The sequence below is a fragment of the Dasypus novemcinctus genome, chromosome 23 (assembly GCF_030445035.2).
Source record: "Dasypus novemcinctus isolate mDasNov1 chromosome 23, mDasNov1.1.hap2, whole genome shotgun sequence".
NCBI classification, from domain to species: Eukaryota; Metazoa; Chordata; class Mammalia; order Cingulata; family Dasypodidae; genus Dasypus; species Dasypus novemcinctus.
The window spans coordinates 39,536,995-39,564,584 of NC_080695.1; the positions used below are offsets into that span (position 1 = coordinate 39,536,995).

The 27,590-nt window shown below is 37.7% G+C and overlaps 1 protein-coding gene across 1 annotated transcript in view; it reads right to left on the reverse strand.

The window, feature by feature from the left end:
- UQCRC2 (ubiquinol-cytochrome c reductase core protein 2) overlaps positions 1-27,590 on the reverse strand; it is a 37,582-nt gene that overhangs the window by 2,745 nt on the left and 7,247 nt on the right. Inside the window, exons 5-12 of the mRNA XM_004447373.5 lie at positions 25,834-25,890; positions 25,460-25,584; positions 13,924-14,021; positions 12,553-12,610; positions 10,673-10,768; positions 10,159-10,358; positions 3,339-3,419; positions 1,273-1,349 (exon numbers count right to left, since the gene is read on the reverse strand). Coding sequence (XP_004447430.1) covers positions 1,273-1,349; positions 3,339-3,419; positions 10,159-10,358; positions 10,673-10,768; positions 12,553-12,610; positions 13,924-14,021; positions 25,460-25,584; positions 25,834-25,890 — 792 coding nt within the window. The remainder of the gene's footprint in view (positions 1-1,272; positions 1,350-3,338; positions 3,420-10,158; positions 10,359-10,672; positions 10,769-12,552; positions 12,611-13,923; positions 14,022-25,459; positions 25,585-25,833; positions 25,891-27,590) is intronic.

Here is a 27,590-nt window from a genome sequence, read left to right on the forward strand (position 1 = left end):
AGATTTTTCTTAAAATGCAATGTTTCACTTATTCTCATGTTTTTTTGGTGCAATCATATAGAATTGCATCCTATCAATCATTGGTTCCAAGTGTACAATATTAAAAAACTGTGCTGTACTTATTTTGCCATTTTGTAGTGTGTTTAGTATGACTAAAGTAACAATATTAACCAGAACAGAAATGATTAAAAGATTGTTCCATCCTGGGCTGTAATTCGCCCTGTCATTTTCCCCTCATTACATAAACAGGGTACTAAGTAAATTGTTTTAAAAGCATTATGTGTTTCTGGATGATGGAGGGCTTTACTAAATGAGCAAGAAGACCAAATGCATTTCATTTTGGATTGCCTTAGGTGAATGGAGTCAAAATTAAATATCTTATACTGATGTTATGAAAATGCAGATTGATTTCCAACTCTGTCCAAAGGATTAGTAATAGAGTTTAGTTAGAGAAACTGTTAGAGTTGTTGTTAGGAATCTAAAGAGGAGGAATTAAAAAATCACCAAATAGGAGACAAATATTTGAATCTTCCTCACAATGAAATACAAAATAAAATCAGATTTTTTTGGTCCAAATTGGAAGAACTTGCCAAAAATTATGGTAGAATAAGCACTCGCATATGCTAGTTGTGTGACTATAAACTAGTACATTCTTTTTAGATTGTGAATTAGAAATCTAAAAATATATAAACACACATACATGCACATTTTAACACAGAACAGTCTTTCTTTGTACTTTTAATAACTCTTGACCCAGTTGGGAATCTATACCAAAAAGTAATAAAAAACATAAAAATGTTTTAAGTTCAAAGATATCTTTTTTAGTTTCATTTACAACTGCAGAAAATGTTCAAGTATATTAATATACTTGATTATTAACTTATTTAATTAACATTAATATAATAAGCACTCATTAATTCTGGTAATGACAAATTTCTAGTAATCATTCTATCATTATAATATGTATGAAAAGAAGAATAATGGGGAGTCAAATATTTTTGTGTCCTCCCCCCCCCCAAGTTTCTATAATAAACATGCTATATTAAATGGGAGTATTTTAAAGTACTAACAATATTAACAATTATTTAAGAATGCACTAAAAAAGGTCAAGAAAACAAGCAAATGTTATATCTTTAGGTAGGAGAATTATAGGTATATTTGTTTCCCTTTTCTTTTTAATACTTTTCAATCCTTATGAGTATATATTATATATTGTTTTAACTAGAAAAACAATTTTCAAATATGTGGAACACAGTTAATAAAGAACCTTACTTGGCAACTTGGACATCTGTATTGGAAAGGTTTCCCTGAGCAATTGTTTTTACTTGGTTATAAGCAGCCTTGATAACCTAGAACAGACAAGTAAAGGTTGTTATCTTTGATCAGTACCAGCCCCCTTCAGCAACCAAATGCTCCTCTACTGAGGCAAAAACATGAGATGGAAGGTCAGTTCCAAAGAAGCTACACAATGTCTGTCTGGAATTCTTAAGTCATGATGTGTTCCAGATTCCTCCTATATTCCATAAAGCAGCTGACTGTACAACTTTGCTTCTCCCAAAGTTAAGGAGCATAGGGCAAAGGATGGCCTTATGGTTTAGGAAGAGCAAACACTGAGATTTACAATCATCCATAATGGATGAACACCTCTAAATTTTCCCCGGACTCTTACAAGATCATGCAATTTACACTGCTTTCTCTTACTTTTTACTAAGAAGAAAGTGGTAATTATATATAGCCAATTCAGAAGACTTGCCAAAGTCAAGAAGGATTCAAGTTCCAATGATGTGGGTGCCTGGTAAATATTTGTTAAATATATTAATAAACCTGGCTGATAATTTTCTTCACCTCAACCCTACCACCATTCTGGGTCTGCTATTTTATTCTTAATGCACTCTATAATCACCTAAATTCTAGGGGCTTCATTTCCCCCCAATTTAACCACCCATTTACACAGCTACATCCAGATTTGGACATAACCTAGATTTGCCCTACCTCTGAAATCCTGAATTCCAAGACTCCCAGCCTCAGCCTTTAATCTCTCTATCCTTATCCTACTCTATCAAGATCACTAGAGTTCCTTGATTTGTCCACTTTCTCTCAATTCCTCAGGCACCTTTGGCGTCACTTCTCTATCTAGTGTAGACCCATAAATCACCCCTTCAATCGCTCTTGCCAGTGCTCCCAACAATCCTGCCATCTCCTCATACTCTGACTTGCCCACTTTACAGGATTCCAACTGGGATTAAGCCCACTTCCTGCCCCTTCCATTTCTCCATTAGGCTACTGAATGCTATGAAAGAAAGGCCAGACTGACAGCACTATAAATTCATGGTCACTCATCTCATGAAGACATCTAAACTTCTGCTGATGGCCATTCTGTATCTAGCCATTTTGTCCTAAATGTCATTACTCTCTTCAAATTCTCACTTCTCTCTCAAAACATTACTCAGCCTTCTACCTCACCAGGGAGGTATCTCCTCATTTTCCTGACATCAGCCTTTCTGACATGTCCACATATATTCTGGGCCCCACTTACTCTTGCTTTTTCAGACTTGACGCATTTATAATTTTCTACCTCTTGTATCTGCTCCAATCTTTTTTCCTTTTCAGTATAAATGCTCCTTCCAACTTAGTCTCTCAGTGTAAACTCTCCTAAAACTATGACCCTTCTCCTTGCAAGTCTAAGCTCCATGCAAACAGCCTATACCAACCTCAGAGTCCTGAATTCTCATTCATTTCTTTACTATAAAGTCTAGCTCACTTCCACTACACTGGTGAAAACTGCTAAGACTGACAGTGATGTCCTACTCTGCCAACTCTTTGGTAACTAAAGGATATTAATCCCTAGTGGATCAAAAATGGATGTAATCATTCTTTCTTTCTTATCCTCCAAAGATAACAAATACAACAGTATCTCTTCTTTTTCTCCCATTTTTCCTGGACCCTTTCCTTAGTAATTTAGTCAAAGAACTTTAACTTCTGTTATCTTTTCCTGTAATCTTTTAACCATAACCCTGATTTCAACACAATATCTATACTGAGGATTCCCAAATATATGTATCTTGGCCTTGATTTTTTCCCGAGTTTTCAATTTAGATATCCTAGAGCCAAGTCGATGGCCCTTGTCCAAACTGAACCAAAACACCAACGAGGCATTTGTATATGCCTGGAAGCATTAGTATACATTTTTAAGTTATCCCGCAGCAGGTACATTTTGATGCTGTCATACAATACAGAGCTCTGATAAATCATGGCATTCAAACAGTCCATACTTAAATTAAAAACATGTTCAGGGGTGAGGGGAGGAATTTGTTAGAGTTGGTAAGTTTGCAACTTACATCTCCAGCAGCTGCAGCCTGTGAGACAGTATAAATTCCGAAGAGTCCGGAATCAGAGTAACTGGCATTAAAAGCGGAAACCTGAAAGATAATAAAACTTTACTGCAAGTTATTTTACCGGTAAAACAAAGCAAATTCCCTACAGTTATCTAGACAAAAACCGTACCTTCACAGTATAAGCAAAATAGATTAATATTTCCATTTAACTAGTTTTGTCAAGGACTGAAGTATTCTGTACACAGGCTTCCTTTTTCAGAACTATAATTGTTTTAATTGCCTTTTACATTTAAATCTTTCTAAATCAGATTGACTTGCCTTTTTGCTGGTATTTTCGAACCTTCTTTTAATGACTAAAAATCACTGCAGATATTACTGTAACATAGACACAGTATGACTGAGGAGTATGGATTATGGGCTTTGGCATTAGACAGACCTGATTTGTCTGGTGGTGACCTTTTCACCAGTTCTCATTCACTTCTACAAACCAAAATGAAAGGGTGAGGGAAATATTTATGCTCAGTGGCTATTATTCAGATGCCCAAGGTAGCAAGAAGTTTAGCTTCAGGATAATGGATATTGCTGTCTGGTGTTTGAGTAGACTTGTAAGTTTCTGAAGATGTACCTGATTATTGCTCAGATGAGTGTTTCATAGTGTTATTGTGGGTCAACTGCATAAGGATCACATGGGTCACACACACACAAAAAAAGACTTTCAGGTTCTTGTCCCAGATATATAGGCTCTGATCACCATGGATGCTCCATATTTTAAAGTGTTCCAGGTGATTCTTCTGCACATTCAAGTTTGAGAATCACTGCTCAATGTAAAGTGTAAGAAGTACACGTCAAGTACTTGAAGTTTAATAACTCTGAAACTATCCTATTCATATTCCAAATTCTGGCAATATTTCTGAACCAGGAAAACGAAAAAAGAGAGGCTAACTATAACTTAGGGCTAATTAAAATTTTTTTTTTAAGATTTATTTTTATTTATTTCTCTCCCCTTCCCCTGCCCCCGGCCCCGAGTTTTCTGCACTCTGTGTCCATTCGCTGTGTGTGTTTCTGTGTCCACTTGTATTCTTGTCAGAGGCACCAGGAATCTGTGTCTCTTTTTGTTGCATCATCTTGCTGCGTCAGCTCTCTGAGTGTGCGGTGCCACTCCTGGGCAGGCTGGACTTTCTTTCACGTGGGGTGGCTCTCCTTACGGGGTGCACTCCTTGCGTGTGGGGCTCCCTTACGCAGAGGACACTTTGTGTTGCACGGCACTCCTTGTGTGCATCGGCACTGCGCATGGGCCAGCTCACCACAGGTCAGGAGGCCCTGGGTTTGAACCCTGGACCTCCCATGTCGTAGGCGGATGCTCTATCCATTGAGCCAACTTCACTTCCCACTTAGGGCTAATTTAATGGTTTTGAACTTGTTCTCCAGGAAACCCTATGGATCCTGTGGAAGACTCAAAGGGTTCTGCAGTCAAGTAAACCTTCAAAACTTCTTTAAATGCTAACTTTGTGTTGTGCCTTGCAGGAAGAAAAATCGTATGGAAAAAGGTTCCTCTTCTATGGAAGTATGTTTAGAAATTACCACTCAAGTATTAAACAGGAATAAAAACAGAAGAGGGTTGATTTTCATTTCCACTGTTGTGGTTTTACAGAAGCATTGTATATAAAATATAGAATTCCCATAAGCCACCCTATTATTATTAACACCTTGCATTGGTGTGGTATCTTTGTTACAACTGAAAGCACATTTTTATAATTGTAGTATTAACTATAGTCCATGGTTTAGGGTAGGGTTCAATGTTTGTGTTCTGCAGTCTTATGGATTTTTTTGGTATGTTTTTCTAGTAACATATACACCTAAAATTTCCCCTTTTAACCACAAATATATAATTCAGTCCTGTTAATTAGGTTCACAATGTTGTGCTACCATCACCACTAGTCACTGCCAAAACTTTTCCATCATCCTAAACAGAAATACTGTACAATTTAGCCTAAGCTCTTTATTCCCTACCGCTACCCAGTCCCCTGGTAACCCATATTCTAGATTTTGACTCTATGAATTTGCTTATTCTATTTATTTCCTATCAATGAAATTGTGTCTTATTTCACTCAACATGTTGTCACATGTATAACTTCATTCCTTTTTACAGATTAATAATATTCCATTATGTTTATATATATTTTGTTTATCCATTCACTGGTTGATGGATATTTGGGTTTCTTCCATCTTTTGGCAATTGTGAATAATGCCACTATGAACATTAGTGTGCAAAGATCTGTTCGAGTCCCTGTTTTCAATTCTTTGGGGGTATATACCAAGTAGTGGGATTACTGGGTCATATGGTATTTCTATCCTTAGCTTTCTGGGGAACTGCCAAACTGTATTCCTCAGCAGCTGCACCATTTTACATTCCCATCAGCAATGAATGAGTGCTCCTATTACTTCACATTCTTTTCAGAAAGAATGGCCACTAGTAGCCATTCTAGTGGTGTGAATGGGTACCTCCGTGTGGTTTTGATTTGTATTTTCATAAAGGCTCATGGTGTTGAGCATCTTTTCATATGCTTTTTGGCCATTTGCATATTTTTCTTGGAGATATGCCTACTCAAGTTTTCTGACCATTTAAAATTTTGGTTGTTTTTTTGATTTTGAGTTTAAGGACTTCTTTATAGTGTCTTGATATTAAACCCTTTTCAGATATGTATTTTACAAATATTTTCTCCCATTATGTAGAATGTCACTTTACTTTCATGATAAAGTTCTCTAAGGCACAAAAGTTCATAATTTTGATGAGGTCCCATTTATCTGTTTTTTCCTTCTTTTGCTTGTGCTGCAGGTCTAAAGTCTAAGAAACCATTGCCTAACACAAGGTCCTAAAAATGCTTCCCTTTGTTTTCTTTTAGAAATTTTATAGTACTGGCTCTTAAATTTAGATTTTTGATCCACTCTGAGTTGGCTAGAACTTCCAGTACAGTGGTGACAGTGGGCCTCTAAGATAGGTCTCATGCCTGATCTTAGAGGGAAAGCTTTAATCTTTCACCATTGAGTATGTTAGTTGTGGGTTTTTCATATATGCCCTCTATTATCTTGAGGAAGCCTTCTTCTATCTCTAGTTTTCTAGGCAATTTTACCAAGAAGAGGTGCTGGATATTGTCAGATGCCTTTTCTGGGTCAACTGAGATGATCATGTGTTTTTTTCCCTTCATTCTGTTAATGTGATGTATTACATTAATTGATTTTCTTATGTTGTACCACCCCTACATACCACTTGATCATGGTATGTAATTTTTTCAGTATACCGTTGGATTCTGTTTGCTAGCATTTTCTTGAGGATTACTGTGTCTATATTCCTAAGAGATATTTGCCTATAATTTTCTTTCTTTTTTCTTTTTTGTATCATTGTCTGGCTTTGGTACGAGGGTGATTCTGGCCTAACTGAATATCAGGAATGTTCATTCCTCTTCAATTTTGGGGGAAAGAATTTGAGCAGGATTAGTGTGAATTCTTTAAATGTTTGGTAAAATTTCCCTGTGAAGATATCTGTTCTGGTCTTTTTTGGGAAGTTTTTTTTTCTTCTTTTAGGAGGTACTGGGGATTGAACCGGGACCTCATACTTGGGAAGGAGGTGCTCAAACAACTGAGCTACATCTGCCCCTGTTGGGTGGTTTTTGATTATGAATTGAGATCTTCTATTTCTTCTAGAGTCAGTATAGATATTTTTAGAAATCTGTCTGTTTTATCTAAATTATCTAATTTATTGGCATAAAGCTGTTTATAGTATCCTTTTTTTTTTTTAAAGATTTTTATTTTATTTACCCTCCCCCCCACCTCCTGCGCTCGCTGTCTGCTCTCTGTGCCCATTTGCTGTGTGTTCTTCTGTGTCTGCTTGTCTTCTCTTTAGGAGGCACTGGGAACTGATCCTGGGACCTCTAACATGAGAAAGAGGCATTCAGTCACTTAAGACACCTCAGCTCCCTGGTCTGCTGTGTCTCTGTCTCTTCTCTGCATCTCCCTTTGTTGGGTCATCTTGCTGCGCCAGCTCTCCATGGTGCAGGTGTCAGCTCTCTGCAGCTGAGGCCAACTTGCCTTCACCAGGAGGCCCTGGGAATTGAACCTGGGGCCTCCCATATGGTAGATGGGAGCCCAATTGCTTGAGCCACATCAACTTCCCAGTATCCTCATATAGACCTTTTTATTTCAATGGAGTCGGAAGTAATGTCTCTCTTTTCATTTCTGACTTTAGTCATTTGTGTGCTCCCTTTTTTTCTTCATCAGTCTACCTCAGGGATTCTTAATCTTTTTTGTTCCACAGACCCCTTTGCTATTTAAGTGAAAACCAAGGACCCTGTCCCTTCTCCGAATGTAGTAGCAGATAGTTTTATGACACTCAACATCGGAGGTCAGAGAAAATAAAGGTAAGTTGATGTTTTTCAATTCAAGCTCTCAGACCCCCTGAAATCTTTCCATGGAACCCCGGTTCTTATTAAGAAACCTCTGGTTTAGCTAAAGGTGTGTGAATTTTATTGATCTATTCAAAGAACCAACTTTTGGTTTTGTTGGTTATATTATTTTTTAAATTTTATTTCATATATTTCCACTCTCATCTTTGTTATTTCCTTCCTTCAGCTTGCTTTAGGCTTAGTCTGCTCTTCTTTCTTTCAGTTTTGAGGTTAGGTCTCTGATTTGGAATCTTTCTTCCTTTTTAATGAAAGCATTTAGAACTATGAATTTCCCTTTCAGCACTGTTTTTGCTGCATCCCAGACACATAACAATGTTGTATTTTCATTGGCCTCAGTATTTCCTAATTCCCTCTTTAACCTACTGGGTGTTAAATAATATGCAGCTTTCAGAACTTTCTCTTGTCCTTTTCATTCAACAGTTTGATCAGCATTTGAATGGCATTTTTCCTCAAGTTTAGCCTGTTTGGTGTTCTCTGTTTGGATGTGCTTATTTATATTTTTTTGCTAAGTTTGGGAAGTTTTCTCTCATTACTTCTTTGAATATTCCTTCTGTCTCTTTTTCTGGGACCCCCATAATATGTATATTAGTGCACTTGATGGTGCATATCTCTTGGGCTATTTTTGTCTTTTATAATTTGTCTTGTCTTTGAGTTTGCTGATTCTTTCTTCTGTCAGCTCCAATCTGCTGTTGGAATCCTCCTAGGAATTTTTCATTTCATTTAATTCTATTTGGTTCCCTTAAAATTTTTTTCTCTTTATTGAGACTCTAATGTTGTTTTCCTGATATCCTTTAGCTCTTTCTCTGTATTTTCCTCCATCTCCTTAAGCATACTGAACATACATATGTATATGTGTGTATACATTTTTAAAGTCTTTGGTATATACATAGTTTGGTCTTTGTCAATGTTTTCTGGATGTTTATCCTTCCTTTGATGAACTTCATTATTTGTTTCTCTTTTGTTGCCCAATGTACATTTTAATATTTTAAAATGTTAACTCTGGGTTTATTCTCTGATATGTCTATTTCTTGAGTTTGTAACCAGCTGTTATGAGATTTTTTTTTGAGTGCCAGCCCTCAGGAAGGTTTCACCCTGTCTTTTCTGGACCTCCATCTGGTCCTGCACTTGGGCTTACTAGCAGCCTTACGAGTTCCCGTTTATAGGAGCTTGAATGCCCTCCTCTACTTCCCAGGAGACAGACCTTAACCCTCTATGTAGTGTTCCACTGCCGGCCTTAAAGCAGGAAAGCCTTTGCCTCAAGTTATCCACCTTGATCATTTCTTATCCCGCTTTTGCCTGGAGGGAGGGGGCATTCCAGAGAGAAGTTTCCCAAGTCAATCTTTCCCAGCTGGAACAAGGCCAGGCACCTACAAAGGTAGCACCAGCTGGCTCCAAACTGCCCTGGAGAGGGATGAAGGAGTGGCCATGAATAGCACAAGGAGCTTCTTCCATGGCTCCTGAGAGCTGTACTTTCTTGACTTGCCCAGTCAGCAGCCCTACAACTGTCCTTCACAGCTCTGAGGAAGTGTACTGTCTTTAAGTTTCCTCTGCCACCACTGGAGCAAGGAGTCCCCAGCAATCCTAAGTAGCTAATCAAAAGTTGTGATCAATGATCAGCTTGTACACACCCCACATCTTGGGGAAGTGGATTTTTATGTTGCTTTCTGGCTTCAGCAAGCTATGTCAGTGGACCCTTCCACTGCTTGCTGAGAGAGTGCGGCTGGCTGACAGTAGCTGCCACATGAAGTAGGGCATTGGGTAAACAATAGTCATTCATTACTTTGTTGGTTGGCACTGAGCATTCCACTAATTTGAATAACAATGTTTTGAAAGCTTTAGCACTTTCTTTACTGTCATAAAAAGAAGGTATCTTCTAAAGTAACATGAACTTTTTGTTAGATTAAATTTTAATTTGAAGTTGTGGGTCTGTGAAATAGTTTATTGGCAAATATCTTGAATACTTGGTTGGAAGCCAGAAAAAGCAATGAAAGTGCGGAAGCAGCCAGAGAGAGCAAAGTTTAGCAAAAAATCTAAGAAAAAAGACTAGTAAGAATCTAGGGGAATGTTTAATTCTAGAAGTTTATCCTAAAAAGAACTGAAGTGTGAATTTCTGATTTTATTTCTAAGCATTCAATTCTTTCTTCACTATTAGAAAAACTGAAAAGTCAATAAATCTCTAACTCACTAATGTACTGAAATCAAGCCTGACTTCTTTAATTTTCCAAAGATTTTTTTTGTGTTCCTCTAAAAATTAAAGAACAGATTAAAATTAAGAACAGATTAAAATTAAGAGCAGATTGTCAGGACCATGTTTTAAATACTGAGCATTTAAAAATAGAGAGATATTAACTGCTTAGACTCACATCAAATGGCTGGTGAATTCCCTTGGCTATAGCCTGGTACAGGGAACTGGTGGAGTTGCTGCCCCTCTTGACATGTGGTCCAGCACCAAGGACATGTTGGAGAACACTAAATGCATTGGCTTCTGCACTTCCTGTGGCAGCACCTTCTGCTACAAGAGCAGCATGGACAAGACTGTCTCCATTCTGTTCTCGAATTTCACCTGGAGCCAAGTAAGGGGGAGAGAGAAGAAGAAAACAACAATCATTCTAACTTTTATTCTTCAGTATTCCCTAACAGTACAGTATAAAACCACTAAGATTAAGCTTTTCTGGGGTCCTGTGCTCACCCCTTGCCATCCCACTCTGACCCTAACACAAACAAAAAAACACTTGTTTAATATGTAATGCCAAATCTAGTTCTTTCCTTCCATATTGAGACTGGTAGTATTACAATCAGGCCTACTTCAGCCACTTCAAATTTTGGTGGGGAAGGGGAGAGACTTCCCTCAGACACTAACAGAACAAAAGTGCTTACCTCCACGATATCTGGTCTTTGCGCCAGCTAAACCAAGTCCACCCCTCATGTTGAGAAACTGTTCAGCAACTTGCTTCAGAACAGGATGACTCACACCTGTTTTAGCAGAAATACGAACAAGGTAGAAAGAAAAATTTAAAAACTCAATTGTAAGACACCTACTTTTTACCTTGTTTTAAAAACCGTTTACAGTTTACTATATATTTATCTAGAAATTTTTGTGTGTGCATATATTATTCTCTTCATTTTCTTTATTTTAAAATTAGGGTCATTCTATTGATATTGTTTCCAACTTGTCTTTATCATTTACATCTGTCTGAGTGGTCTAACTCAAACATTTTAAAGGTTATAAAGAATTCCATTTTATGGATGCACAATCATTTTAATCAGTGCCTTCTTGATGGACATTTGTATGTTTCCAATATTTTGCTATTAAAACAATATTGCATTGTATATTAGAAGACATTATCCAGACAGTGAAAAACCAACCCACAAAATGGGAGAAAATATTAGCAAAACATGTATTTGCTAAGGGTCTACTATCCAGAAGATATAAAGAACTCTTACAATTCAATAATAAAAAGATATGAACCTGATTAAAAAATGGGCAAATGGTTTTAACAGACATTTCTCCAAGAAGATGCTCAAAGTGATTGGGCATTGGGGAACTGCCATTCAAAACCACAATGAGATACTGCTTCATACTCTCTAAAATGACCATAATAAAAAAATGTTGCCGAGGATACAGAGATACTGGGACCCTCATTCCCAGCTGGTGGGAATGTAAAATGGTGCAGCCGCTGTGGGAAACAGTTTGATGTTCCTCAAAAAGTTAATGTGTTATATTGATACAATTGAATATTATTCAGCAATAAAAAGGAATGAAGCAATGACAACACAAATGAACCTTGAAAACATTCTGCAAAATGAAAGAAGCCAAACACAAATTCCATTTACATGAAATGTCCACAATAGGCAAATCTATAGAGACAAAGTAGATTAGTGGTTGCCAGGAGCTCAGAATAAGGGAAATGGGGAGTAACTGCTAAAGAGTTTTCTTTTTGGAGTGATGAAAACGTTCTGCAATTACATAGTGGCGATAGTTTGCACTACTCTCTGAATATACTAAAAATGGCTAACTTGTACAGTTTATAAGGATGGATTTTATAGTATGCGAATTATAGCTACGGTTATTTACAAAATAATATTGCAAACAATATTCTTGTACAACTATTTTGTAAACTTGATGAGCGTTTCTGTAAATTCCTTAAAGTAAAATTGCTGGGTCTAAGAGTAAACAGAATTTTAACAGATATATTCAAATAGACCTACCAGTTTACACTCCTTCCAACAATTTATTTATTATTTTTCAAAATTAGGAGGTACTGGGGATTGAACTCAGGATCTCATACATGGGAAGCAGGTGCTCAACCACTGAGCTATAACTGCTCCCCCCCCAACAATTTTTGAGCGTGCCTACTCTGCTTAATACTTAGTGTCAATATTTTAATTTTTGCCAATCTCACAGATGAAAAATTTCATAATTATTAGTGAGGTGGACAATCTTTTAAAATGATAAATGTCCATATATATATATTCCCCATCCATGAACTATGTTTATGCCCTTTGCCTAAATTGCTATTAAGTTGTACTTAAAAAAAAAAAAAAAAGGATTTGTTAGAGTTTTTTGGTTAAATGTTGGATTCTGCTTTCTAAAAAAAAAGTGACACAGAATTAAACAAAAATCCTATCACACATGTCTATTTGACATTAAAAATAGAGGACTGAGCTCTCAAATTTTGCTTAATCCTGTTTTCATATAATTAGCTTAAGGGATTGATATTAAGAAAATAAATTTAAAAAGGCAATTCCCAACTTACCAAGTCCAATCAAAGCCATTCTTGCACTTGTAAAATTGTTCTGAATATAGTAATGTAACTAAAGAAATTAAAAACATTTATTAGGTCATTTTGGTATAAATATTAAACTGTAAAAACTTTAAAAACTGCAATTAGGTAGAAAAGAAATACTCAAGCTTAAATAATATTATAATGAACTAGAAGAGACTAATTTTGAAATCATTTTGAACTTACAGAAAAGTTGGAAAAATAATACAAGAGCAATACAGAAAACTCCAATATATCCCCAGATTTACCAACTCTTAACACTATGCTGCATGTAATTATCATTCTAATTTCTAAACACTTGAGATCTGAGCATAAGTTGCATGCTTTAATACTGAATACTTCCATGTATATTTCCTAATAAGGATATTCACTTATTTAACCACATTAAGTATAGTTATCAAACTCAAGAAATTTAACATTGATCTAAAGCATATAGTCTATATTCCAATTTTTTCAATTGCCCCAATAATAACCTTTTCAGCATGTTTTCTTCCATTATTATTATATCTATTCTGGGTTTATGTGCTGCATTTAATCATTGTTGTCTCCTTAGTATCTCTTTTTTAAAATTGTGATGACACCTATGCAACATAAAATTTCCCATCTCAACGACTTATAAGCATACAATTCAGTGGAATTACATTTTTGAACCAAGTTCTATGAGTTACATATGGTTGTGATAGGTGACAAATTTTATCATCAGGGTGAAAACAGTGTGCTGGAGAAGGTGAATGTACTAGTAAGCAAGAAGATGATGAGGTGGGAGATAAGGAAGTAGGGTGCATTCCCCTCAGTATTCAGAGGGGTTAAAGGAAGAAGATTTTGGTCAAATGATGTATTATGACAATGAAACATTTGAAAAGACAAATATACACTGAAAAGGGGCTAGAAGAAAATATACCAAACCATAAGACTGAATGCTTTGGGTGTATGAGAGGTTCTCTTTTCCTTCATTTTGCTTGTCTTTTTTCCCTAAATTTTCTATTATAAGCAAACCTTTGTAACGAAGTTTTTTAAAATTAAAAGATATATAAAAAGTGCTCAGATAGATTATAATTAAAGAACAAACTGGACAAATGTGGCAAAATTTATGTGGTGTTTCTCTGTATGGGTTTTGAATTATTTTTGCAACTTTCTTGTATGCTTGAATTATGTCAAAATAAAAAGTTTAAAGGGGAAAGAAAAGGCAAGATGGATAAAAAACTAACAAAAACAAATAAGCCCTAGCTCTTAAATCTATTAAAAGATAAAAAGAAAAATTACCAAACATCTGAAAATGGTTGATGTAAGTTTCAGTTTAATGTGAAAACAAGAATATTTTAAACTATAATGTGCTATCAGTACCTCTTCTGATGTTACTTTTCCAATCCTATAATCAGGACAATACAAAGAATTAGCCAAAGCATTCTGGTAAGCTGCAGCATGTAAATTTTCAATGACACCTGTAAGATAAGAAGAAGCAGTTACTAAAATAAAATTTAAATAAAGACAACAACACTTGAAAGCCCAGAAAGCAACAAAATGATCTAACTTTGGTTGTCTTATGGCATTCTTGAAATGTATTCTTTAACCTCTAGCAACTTTTAAAATTCTGCCAATTGTATGTGCTGAGAAAGAGAAGAGATTATTATATGGCAGAAGCTTCTACATGCCTGAGTCCACCTAAATATTCTTCTCCAACTTTAATTGACCGGGTATCATCTGTAAAGTATAATGGCCTGGGTCTCAGGAAGCCTGAAGCTAGTTACCATTCTGCCACCAACTTGCCATGTAACCCTGGACAGTTATTTCATCTGAATCTTTTTTTTTTTAAGTTTTTATTTTAAGATTTATTTATTTATTTCTCCCCACTCCTTTGTTTTTCACTTGCTGTGTCTGTCTTCCTTGTTTCTTTCTGAGGTACCAGGAACCAAACCCCGGACTTCTGATGGGGGAGAGAAGTGCCTAATTGCTTGAGTCACCTCTGCTCCCTGCTTTTTGTTGTCTCTCACTATGCCTTTCCTCCCTGTGTCTGTGGGGAAGAGTTTAAATTGCATTTGGACCTTGTATGACCTGTTCCTTATTGTAAATGTTGCACCTGTTCTACTGCAGCTGTTGCCTTATTATAGATGTTGCAGTTGTTCCCTATTATTGTAGATGACATTGCAGTTCAGATAGCAACCAGTTGCTTGGTGGTTTCCAATAAATAGGACCTGGAAACTAGGGTTGAGGCTCTCATTTCCAGAAGCTGTGAGTCCCCTGGTCCCAGCTTTATCTCCTCTTGTGTCTTTCTCTCTGTCCTTCTATTTCGTAAAGTTCTGCTCGCTTTCCCTTTGAACCAACCTATTGTGAGCTGATTGCAAATGCAGCACGTGTCTCTTGTTGCATCATCTTGCTTGTTGGCTTGTTGCTCCTGCCCATCGCCATCAGCTGTCTTCCCCAGGAGGCATCAGGAACCTCTGATCCCTGCTTTGTTGAGTCTTTCATCATGCTTTTTCTTCTTGTGTCTCATGGTGCCAGCTTGCCGTGCCTACCTGCTGCTGCTGCTGCTCGCTGACATCTTTAGGAGGCACCGGATTCCAAACCAGCAACCTCCCATATAAGAGACAGAAGCCCAGTCACCAGAGCCACATCTGCATCTTTTTTCCCCCTTCCCTTCCCCCTCCCCTTCCCCCACCCTGCTGTTTTTACTGTTTCCATTCGCTGTGTGATCTTCTGTATCTATTTCTCTTTTTGTCTTCTCGTCTTTCTCCTCTAGGATTCACTGGGATTTGATCCTGGGGACCTCTAATGTGGACAGAAGTTCCCTGCCAACTGTGCCACCTCAGTTCCTGGTCTCTGCTATGCTTCACCTTGACTCTCCCCTTCACCTCTCTTTGTGGCATCATCATCTTGCGTGACTCACTTGTGCAGGCACTGGCTCACTGCACAGGCACTTGACTCACCATGTGGCCACTGGCTAGCCACACGGGCATTTGCTTACCACATGGGCACTCACATGGGCACTTGGCTCACCATGTGGGCACTCGGCTTGCTGCATGGGCACCCACATGGGCACTACTTGGCTCACCACGTGGGCACTTGGGCTCACCGTGCAGGCACTCTGCTCACCACGCAGGCATGCTTTCTCTTCTTTTCAGCAGGAGGTCCCAGGGATCAAACCTGGGTCCTCCCATATGGTAGGTGGAGGCCTTATCACTTGAGCCACACCTGCTTCCTCCTCATCTGAATCTTAATTCCAGATTTTCTCTTTAAGTAATAAGGAAGTTGCCAGGATAAGAGATGAAAGTGTCAGTCTTATTCATATTAGCCCTCAGAAGTTAGGTGCTACTGTCAAAATGGACTCACCACTGGTGTCCCTGGTAGTCAATGACATTGCTTTCCTGCCTCAGTAACTTTGCTTCAGGTATGTTCCCTGTATTTATTTTTTCGCTGTTCCCAAGTTTACTTCTAAATTGCAGCAAAATTATTTCCCCTTCCCCATGTTTTTAGAATTTCCTGGATTCTCTCATTCAATTTTGGCTGCTACAACCAGACAGACAGAAAGCACAAGGACTTTTTTTTTTTTTCCCGTCTGCCTTATATTTATTTAATAGTTTTATTGAGATTTAATTCTCATGCTATACAGTTCACCCTTTCATGTATACAATTCGGTGGTTCTTAGTATATTCACAAAGTGGTGCAACCATTACCACTACCACAGTCAATTTGTGAACATTTTCATCACTTCAAAAAGAAACCCTGGAGTCAGGGAGAGGGACAAAGAGGTATAATATGGGGCGATTTCAGGACTTGGAATTGTCCTGAGTGACGTTGCAATGACAAATATGGGTCATTATATATATGGCCATAACCTACAGAACTGAGTGGGAGAGACTGTAAACTACAATGCAAAGTATAATCTGTGATTAGTGGCAAAATGTGTTCATCAATTGCAATGAATGTACCACACTAATGGAAGAAGTTGTTAATGTGGGGAAGGGTGGGAGGTGTGGGGAGTGCAGTAGATGGGAATCCCTTATGTTTTTTATGTAACATTTTATGTAACCTAAGTATCTTTTAAAAATAAATAAAAAATATATATTAAAAAAAAAAAAAAAGAAACCCTGGGACCAAGATGGCAGATGTTCCTGGATTCTATTCTTCCACAGTCTTTGACAACCAGTAAAAAGTAGCAGAGCCATCTTCCCTCAGAAGACTGGAAAAACAGTTAAAGGGTTGCAGTAACTGGGTGAGTGCCAAATCAAGAAAAGCAACTTAAAAACAGTAGGAAAAGCTCATAGTGCCCTTACTGCCCACCCCAGATCGATGTGGAGCTGGCCTATGCTCCCAGCGCAGGTCCCTGGCCCCATTCCAGAGAGACCTCCATGTGCATACTGGCAGCATGTATGTCTGTGCCAATCTTTCAGGTGGTAGCCTAAAGGACTAAACCAGTACTCATCTCTGGCTGCTGTCCCAGAACTCAGAAACAGCTTATAGACAGCTAAATCAATGTAAGAAGCAATTAAATCAAAGTGGCTAGGAGCAAAGAATTACAAGCCTTAAGACATTCAATAGAGCACCCAGGAGACTGGAATGTCCCTGTAATGAAGGAATTCCCAAGGCCACAAGAACATGCCAAAGACAAGACCCATGCTCAGAAAGACCTAAGAGGGCCCTGCACATTCACCTTGTTGATCTTCTTAGTAGGAGGGCTAAGCTCTGAAGAACACCAGCCAACACAGAGCTAATTTTCAAAGACTGAAAAAGACTAAAAGTTGCTTTTTTTTTAATTTAAAAAAAAAAACAAAACGCTTCCTCTTCTCCTTCCTTCCACTCCCCTGGTAACTTCAAATCTGCTTTCTATCTCTTCCCTGTTGCAGTATGTCTCATTACCCCATTGTTTCTTATTGTTGAATAATATTCCATTACATGTACACACCACATTTTGTTTACCCAATCACTTGTTGACGGACACTTGTACTGTTTCTACCTTTTGACTATTGTGAATAATGGCGCTATAAACATTACTGTTCAATATCTGTTTGTGATCCTGTTTTTACTTTCTTTGGTTATATACCTAAAAGATGAATTTCTGGGTCACGTGGTAATTCTATATATAACTTTCTGAGGAACCACCAAATTATTTTTCACAGTGGCTACACATTTTATAGTCCCACCAACAATGCACTAAAGTTCCAATTTCTCTACATCTTCTCTAAGACTTATTTTCCATTTTTTAACAGCCATCCTTGTGGATGTGAAGTGGTACTTCACTGTATCTTTGATTTGCAATTCACTAATTGCTAATGATTTTGAGCATTTTTTCATATGCTTATTGGCCATTTGTATATCTTCTTTGGAGAAATGTCTATTCAAGTCCTTTGCCCATTTAAAAAAATTGAGTTGTCTTTTTGTTGTTGCATTTTAAAAGTTCTTCACATATTCTGGATATTAAGCCCTTATCTGATATGTGGTTTGCAACAATTTTCTCCCATTCTGTAGGTTATCTTTTTCACTTTCTTGATAATTTGCTTTGATGCATAAAACATTTTAATTTTGATGAAATAAAATTTATCATTTCTTTTTTTGCTCATGCTTTTGATGTCATATCTAAGAATCTACTGCCAAATCCTAGGTCATGAAAATTTGATCTTATGTAATCTAAGAGTTTTATAGTTTTAACTCTTATATTTAGGTCCTTGATCCATTTTTAGCTGATTTTGTTGTATATGGTGTAAGGTAGGGATCTGAGTTCACTTTTTTGCATTTCCAGTTGTACAAGTACCATTTGTGGAAAAGACTATACTTTCCCTACTGCATGTACTTAGTACCTGTGTCAAAAATTAACTGTGGTGGAGGAGTAGGAAGTGGGGCATATGGCAATCCCTTATATTTTTTATGTAACATTTACGTAATCTAAGTATCTTTTTAAAAAATTTAAAAAGTTTATATATAAAAAAAATCAACTGCTCATTGATGTGTGGGTCTACTTCTGGACTTTCAATTCTGTTCAAGCGATCTATTTGTCTTCTTTATGCCATGTCCACCTTGTTTTGATTATTTAACTTTGTATTACAATTTGAAATCAGGAAGTGTGAGTTTTCCACATTGCTCTTTTCAAATATTGTTGTGGCTACCCAGAGCCCCTTATTCCTTGTAAACTGGACAACAAGTTTTTCCATTTCTGCAAAAAAGGCTGATAGTTTTTTTTTTTTTTTTAAAGATTTATTTATTTATTTAATTTCCCCCCCTCCCCTGGTTGTCTGTTCTTGGTGTCTATTTGCTGTGTCTTGTTTCTTTGTCCACTTCTGTTGTTGTCAGCGGCATGGGAAGTGTGGGCGGCGCCATTCCTGGGCAGGCTGCTCTTTCTTTTCACGCTGGGCGGCTCTCCTCACGGGCGCACTCCTTGCGCGTGGGGCTCCCCCACGCGGGGGACACCCCTGCGTGGCAGGGCACTCCTTGCGCGCATCAGCGCTACGCATGGCCAGCTCCACACGGGTCAAGGAGGCCCGGGGTTTGAACCGCGGACCTCCCATATGGTAGACGGACGCCCTAACCACTGGGCCAAAGTCCGTTCCCATGATAGGTTTTTTTATAGGGATTGCACTGAATTTGTGCATTGCTTTGGGTAATACTGACTTCCTTTTTTTTTTTTTTAAAGATTTATTTTTTTATTTATTTCTCCCCCCCCCCCCCCCCAGTTGTCTGCTCTGTGTGTCCACTCGCTGCGCGTTCCTGTGACTGCCTCCATCCCCATCAGCGGCACTGGGAATTCCGTATTTCCCTTTGTTGCATCATCTTGTTGTGTCTGTGTTCCATGTGTGCGGAGCCACTCCTGGGCAGGCTGCACCCTCTTTCACGCTGGGCGGCTCTCCTTACGGGGTGCACTCCCTGCGCGTGGGGCTCCCCTACGCGGGGGACACCCCTGCGTGGCACGGCACTCCCTGTGCGCATCAGCGCTGCACGTGGGCCAGCTTCACATGGGTCAAGGAGGCCTGGGGTCCGAACCGCGGACCTCCCATGTGGTAGGCGGATGCCCTATCCATTGGGCCAAGTCCGTGTCCCACTACTGACTTCTTAACAAGGTGATTTTTGCATTGCTTTGTTTCTTGTTAGTTTCTTACACTCAGTGAAATCTTTATCGTTAGTTGGATATAAACTTAAGGCGCAGATGGTTCAAGGACTAAATTCCAGAGCTAACATATTAAAAGAATTGTACATAGTAAACTACACAACATTGCTAAAAGAAATCAAGGATGACACAGCAGAAAGAAATAAGTCCCAAATAAATGGAAGGACATTTGTGGTCATGAATTAGACGATGAAATATTAAGATGTCAATTCCACCTGTGGTGGTTTGGAACTGTAGGTACACCAGAAAAACATGCACCAAACTTAATCCATTCCTATGCTGTGAACTCATTGTAGGTAGGACCTTTTGATGAGGTTACTTTAGTTAAGATGTGGCAGTTAGGATAGGTCCGAATCATTACTGAGGTCCTTTATAAGCAGAATAGAATTCAGTTTGAGAGAGAAAGCCACAGAGGAAGCAGTCAGAATCTGGACATCAACAGAACCTGGAAGAGAAGGGAGAGACCAGGAGAAGTTGTGATGTGCTTTGCCATGTGATAAGCGGCCAGCACCAGAAACCCACGGTCTTCGGATAGAAAGCACTGCCTTGATTTGTACTTTCCCTAACCTCAGAACTGAGTCATTAAATTTCTTATTGTTTAAGCCAGCCCATTACATGGTATTTGCTTGAGCAGCCAAGGAAACTAAAACATCATTCAAAGCAATTTACAGATTCAATGCAATCACAATCAAAATTCTAAAAGTCTTCTTTGCAGAAATGGAAAAGCCAATGATCAAATTCATATGGAAGGGGAAGGAGCACCAAACAGCCAAAACCATTCTGAAAAAGCAGAACATAGTTGGAGGACTAACAACTTTCCAATTGAAAACTCATTACAAAGCTACAGTAATCAAAACAGTAGGTACTAGCACAAAGATATATATAATTGAGCATGTGCGTGCACATATACATCAACTAAACAGAGTTCAGATATAAACCCATACATCTATGGCCAACTGAAACATGACATGGGTATCATACCTGATTGTGAGGGAGAATAGTTTATTAGGGTTCTCTAGGGCAACAGAACTGACAGGATATATATACACACATTACATATATAACATATATAATGTAAATAGTATGAGTTTTTTTTTTATACAGGAATTGGCTCACATGACTGTGAGGATGGGCAAGTCCAAATTTCAGAGGGCAGTAGGCAAGCAAGGAACTCCAATGAAGGTTTTCAATGAATTCTCCAGGAGAAGCCAGCTGGTTACAAACACATATACAATAACTAATTCTGAACTGATCAAGCACTTACCCACAAGAACTAAAACCATGAAATACAGGGGTGAAGGGGTGGGGAGTAGGAAATTTGGTAATGATTTTTTTGGATATAACACCAAAAGCACAAGAAATAAAAGAAGAAAATCAATAAAATGGACTTCATCAAAATTAAAACCTTGTGTACATGAAAGTAGAAAAATAACCTATAGAATGGGGAAAATATCTGGAAACCAAATATCTGATAAGGGTTTAATATTGTCAATATATAAAGAACCGCCACTACTCAAGAAAAAGATAAGTAATCCAAATAAAAAAGGACAAAGGACTTGAATAGATACTTTCTCAACGATGATATACAAATGGTCAGTAAGTACAAGATTCTCAACATCATCAGCCATTAGGAAAATGCAAATCAGAACCACAGTGACACACCATTTGCTAGAATTGTCTAATATTTAAAAAATGGAAGTGTTGGAGAGGATGTGGAGAAACGGTAACCCTCATTCTTTGCTGGTGAGAATGTAAAATGGTGCGGCCATTGTAAAAAACAGTTTGGAAGTTCCTCAGAAAGTTAAGTATAGAATTGCCAGATGAACTGTCAATCCCCCTTTGGGTATATACCCAAAAGAATGGAAAGCACGGGCTTGAATAGACATTTGCAAACCAATGTTCATAGCGGCATTATTCACAATTGCCAAAAGGGGAAACAACCCAAGTATCCATCAACAGATAACTGGATAAACAAAATGTGTACATATATCCAATGGAATATTATTCTGCCATAAAATGGAATGAGGTTCTAATATATGTGATAACAAAGATGAAGACATCATGTTGAGTGAGATAAGCCACAAAGGAGGACAAATATTGCATGATCGCATTTATATGAAATTAGAATATGCAAATTCATAGTGAGAACTTAGAATAGCATCAGGGACAATGCTATGGGTAGAGAACAGAATATTAATGTTTAATTGTTACAGAGTTTCTGTTTCCGGAGATGGAAGTTTTGGTAATATATAGTTGTGATGGTGGCACAACATTGTGAATTTAATTATCATTGAATTGTATACCTGAAAATAATTAAATGGGAAATTTTTGCCTGTATATATGTAACTGGAATAAAAATTAGAACACTCATAACAAAATAAAACAAAAACCCTGTACCTGTTAGCCATCACCTTCTCATTCTCCCATTTCCCCTAGCCCTAAGCAACCACTAATCTACTTTATGTCTTGATAGATTTCCCTGCTGTGAACCTTCATATGAATGGAATCATATAATATGCGGACTTCTGATTGCCTTCCTTTAGTTAGAATGGTGTTTTCAAGGTTCATCCAAGCTGTAGCATATGCCCCTCACATTTCCTCATGATCTGGGCAGGCTCCCTGTGCCAGGCACTTCCCTGAAAATACAGAGAGGAGTGACACAATCCCTGCCCTCAAAATGCTGACAGGAAAAACTGAAAGTATTATAGGTGTAATGTTAAGTAGTATATGAAAAGTGCAGCAGGCGAAAAAGAGAAGGGCAGTGGATGTGGGAAGGAATAATAGCAGAAATGAAATCTGAGATGAGTCCTAAAGGATGAGTAGATGTTTCCTAGGAAAGTATGAATTGAGGAGTGGCATTTCAGTTCAAGGAAATAGACAACACAAAGGCAAAAAGTGTGATTCAAACTGGAATTGCAGCTGGGAGGGAGAGATCAGAGTAGGAAAGAAGATAAAGGAGGTGGGCAAGGGCCAGATCATAACATACCACGTATGCCAGAGAATTTAGACTTTAACCCGTAGATAAGAAGCTTTTAAAGGATTTTCACCCAATTTTCATGTCCAAAAGATCACTGGAATGACTTTGGGAGGCAGACTGAGGATGTAAAGTTGGAAGCAGAGATATCAGTCAGAAGATTATTGTACTTGTTCAGGCAGAAAGGATGAGGGCTGGAGCCTCAGTGGTACCAGTGGGAAAGAAGCCCCATGGGAGAGGTCATTCTTTTGTATAATTTTATCATTCTACATCTTTGTTAAAGGTCTACAGTAACAAAGATGGCACTCTTTGGTGACAAAAGTTATCACTAAAAAATAGTATTAGCTCACATGAACTACATACTCAATATGTTCTAGACAATTGCCAGGATACCCTCTTTTAATAGACAAGATTTCCAAGTAAGGCCATGCTATGTGAGCCCCTGCAGCTGGTCACCTATTTCTGCAAACTTCTTCTCCCACCATAAGTTGTATGGTTCCCAAGAGTCGGCAGAGCATGTTTATAGATTAATTTTGCTAGCTGTACTTGTCAAGATTATATAATTAAAAATAACATAAAAAGGCGGCGGACTTGGCCCAGTGTTTAGGGCGTCTGTCTACCACATGGGAGGTACATGGTTCGAACCCCGGGCCTCCTTGACCTGTGTGGAGCTGGCCCATGCGCAGTGCTGATGCGTGCAAGGAGTGCCATGCCACACAGAGGTGTCCCCCGCGTAGGGGAGCCCCATGCGTAAGGAGTGAGCCCCGTAGGGAGAACCGCCCAGTGTGAAAGAAAGTGCAGCCTGCCCAGGAATGGTGTCGCACACACGGAAAGCTGACACAACAAGATGACGCAACAAAAAGAAACACAGATTCCCGTGCAGCTGACAACAGAAGCAGACAAAGAAGACGACGCAGCAAATAGACACAGAAAACAGACAACCAGGGTGGGGGGGAAGGGGAGAGACATAAATAAATCTTAAAAAAAAAAAACATAAATGAATGACATATGAATACAAAAAAAATTTATTTCTTAACTTGTAACACTGATATAGACGGTGGTTTCCAGGGATTCAGAAGGGAGGGGAAGGGATGAATAGGGGGAACACAGGGCACTTTTAGGGCAGTGAAACTGTTCTGCATGATACTGTAATGATGGGCACATGTCATTATACATTTGTCAAAGCCTATAAAACAGTATAGCACAAAGTATAAACCATAATGTAAATAGAGGCTTTGGTTAGAAGCAGTGCTTCAATGTTGGTTCCTCAATTATAACAAATATACCACCATACTAATGTAAGATGTTAATAAAAGGGGAAACTGTGTGTGCTTAAGCTTTTTTTTTTTAGATACATCTACAATTTTATTATAAAACCATTCTTTTGCATTAGTTGGTTACAGAAATAGCAAGATATTGTCAGTGCAGCAGAGAAGTTCTAAAGTAACAATTGCATTCCCTGCTTACGGAACCTAAATTTAAGTGACCTCATATTCATTACATACAAGTTACCTGTAGTCTTTACTGCTGTAGATCATGACTCATACGCCATTTTAGGGAGGAGTTGATGCTAAGGGTGTTTAAGCTTTAATATAGGAATTCCCTATATTTTTGGTGTAATTTTTCTGTAAATCTAAAACTTCTCTAAAAATGAGGTTTAATATAATTTTTAAAAAATTATGAAAAGTAGGATATAAACTCATATTAAAAGACAAACTTTTGTAAGAAGGAATTGAGCAGCTACAAATAACCCGTTTTCCTATCTGATTTTGAGGTTTTATCACTAGGAAAAAGGCAGCACAACCATAATTATGAGGAAGAAGTGAAACAGGCTGGATATGAAATGCAAATACGGCTATGGGTCCCCGTTACAATTAAAAAAAAGGACAAAATTTCCAATAAAAATGTGGTTGGTAGCATTATATCATGTATCAAAAGAAATGTGGAGATTTAAAATTTTCCTTAGAAATTTATTTTTATGTAACGTCTTTCTTAATATAAGTTTCTCAGTTTAGGATTTAGGAAGCTATTTTTTGATAGTGCTATAAAATGTCAATCTAGTTGTTGGTACATAAATCTTACCACTGTCACTGTCAAAGAGCCCATTTCAAACAAACATAATGGTGAAAATGGAATTAACACATAACATCTTTTCAATCAACACACAACATTCTCTGCAAAGAAAAGTAGCCAATGAAACAAGCTTCCAAGTTTATCTGCAGTCACCTGGAAGGTAAAAGATGTAGCAAAAGAGCAATCTGATTATACAATCTCAGTTCTGTAGCTCAAAAGAAGGGAATGCCTTTCAATTCATATATATTTAATATTTTGTTCCAGAATTATTGCTTATACTAAAATTCAAATATGATAGGAAGGAAGCACTTCATCAAAAGAGAAAAATGAAAACTAAGAGAAAATATTTGTCCCATTTGCTTGCTTTGGAAAGACTTAAGGGTGAGTTGGCTAAAGAACAATAATAGTAGGAGCAGAAACAATAAACTACTGCAAGATTTGGTGTGAGCAAAAAAAAATTGGAAAAAAAAAATTGGAAGGAATACAGGAAAAAAAACTAGGCTTCTTAAATTGTATACTATTAAAGATGAAAAATAATAAATAGCAAACTTAGTTGTTTATAAATATCAGAACTAAGAACACATTAAAAAATTGGACACATTTTTGGGAATGGAACTTTACAAGAGTAGAAAAGTGCCCAAGTGAAAACAATTTTCAAAATCAGTATTTTCCTTACCAACTACATCTTCTCAAAATGCCAGTAACTTAGAAAAAACTAAATGTAATCTGAAAATACTTACAAGCCTGTGGATTCTGAAAAGCCACAGCTTTGTCAATCTTCAGCTGAGGCTGAAGGGCAGATACTTCCCAACGACGAAATTCTGGTGCTGTGGTGACATTGAGCAGGAACTCCATAAGAATCTCACTAGAGAAGATACCAAGATAAGGGTTACAAATGTAAACAAATGTAAAAATTACACTTAAGATTCTACATAACTGTAATGATCTCAATACCAAACTTTCAATCTTGTAGTAAATAGTGTTATGAGCTAAATTTGAATACTAATTAAATAATTAAAGTCAGAAGCCATAATCCCACACTTCAAAAAGACTAAAACCAAGCAGCTGAGTATTTCTTTTAAAGCAGATGTCCTATACATGTATAGATACTTACATATCATCCCGCAGGCATTCTACAGTGTAGGCCATGTTTTCCCTTGTTGCAGTCACACTGAATTGGAAATAAATTACAGCGAAATAAATTTAATTTAAAATTAAATTGAGAAATAAATTATCTAAAAAAGAATAAGCTTTCCTTTATATCTTCTTTGTTAAATTAACAAATTATTTTGGGAAAAAAATTAAGTGTAAAAAAGTACAAATAGCAAAGCCCTACATATTCTTCAACAAAATTAAAAATATTAGTATATAAATAGTTTTCTAGTTTTCTTTATTGTCAAATAACAGAAACAAGATTTTTTTTTTTAAATCTTGAAATCAGTGCATACATTTTGTTATTAAGGGCTACTGGATGTGTATTTTTCAACCAATTCAGACGTTCTAAAATTTTTCCTCAGAACAGACTCAGTCTAAGTCCTAGGATATTAACCATCTGTTATTGATGATTCAAATTTGGTTCTCTGAAAGCATGAGAAAGGAAGGCATTTATTTAGGTCTTATCTGGCTCAATGACTCTGTAACAGTAAGTGAAAATGCCTCATACAATTTATTCAAATGCCTTTCCCTTTGTATAACCACCCTCCCAGGAAAAAGGTGGTGCTAAATATGAATAAAGTTCTGGTATAAGCTTTAAAAATCATCAAATCATTAAATATTAATTAATGTTTATCTTGTTTATTCTACTAAAGAAATGAGTAGTTGCAGATGTGTTCCCCCCCCTCCCTTGTCTTTCTCCTCTAGAATTCACGGAGGACCTCTGATGTGGAGAGAGGTTCCCTGTCAATTGTGCCACCTCAGATCCTGGTCTCTGCTGTGCTTCACCTTGACTCTCCCCTTCATCTCTTTTGTTGCATTATCATCTTGCTGCATGATTCACTTGCGTGGGCACTGGCTCACCATGCAGGCCCTCGGCTCGCCACACGGGCACTCAGCTCACTTGCACAGGCACTGGCTCACTGGAAGGGCAGGCACACTTTCTCTTCTTTTTTCACCAGGAGGTTCCAGGGATCAAACCGAGGTCCTCCCATATGATAGGTGGAGGCCTTATCACTTGAGCCACATCTGCTTCCTGGCAGATGTGTTCTTGATGTTTGATTTTTGGAATAAATATGATTTGAGTAACAACTGTAGATTCAGTCACTTTCTTCATACTACCTCCTTGCTCTCAGTATTTATAGAGGGTATTTTTTCAGAATGCAGAACCTTATATTAAAGTAACCTTTTAAAGCTGCCACATATTTTTTTAATACTTTGCCTGGCTTGCAGCAGTAATAAATCATTGAGATTAAGCAGCCCCTTCTTGAAGAATCTGAGTAATAAAAGTGGTAGTAGATAAAGGTCTGTCATCAAGGATTCAGTGTCTATTGCCTTTATCTTAATTTGAAAACAAGACTGGCCACGGACAATAGCTATTTGCCATCATATCATTAAAATATTATTGGCAGGTTCCAACACAGAACTATCCTAATTTTTTTAAGATTTATTTTTATTTCTCCTCCTCCTTACCCCGCCCATTCCCCCTGTTGTCTGCTGTGTCCATTCACTGTGTGTTCTTTTATGACTGCTTGTATTCTCATTAGGCGGCTCCGGGAACTGATCATGGGACCCTCCAGAGTGGGTGCCTGATTACTCTCTTGCACCACCCCAACTCCCTGTTCTGCTACGTCTTATTTTCTCTCCTTTGTATCTCTTGTTGTGTCATCTTGCTGCACCAGCTCTCTTCATTGGCCAGCACTCCTGCGTGGGGGTGGC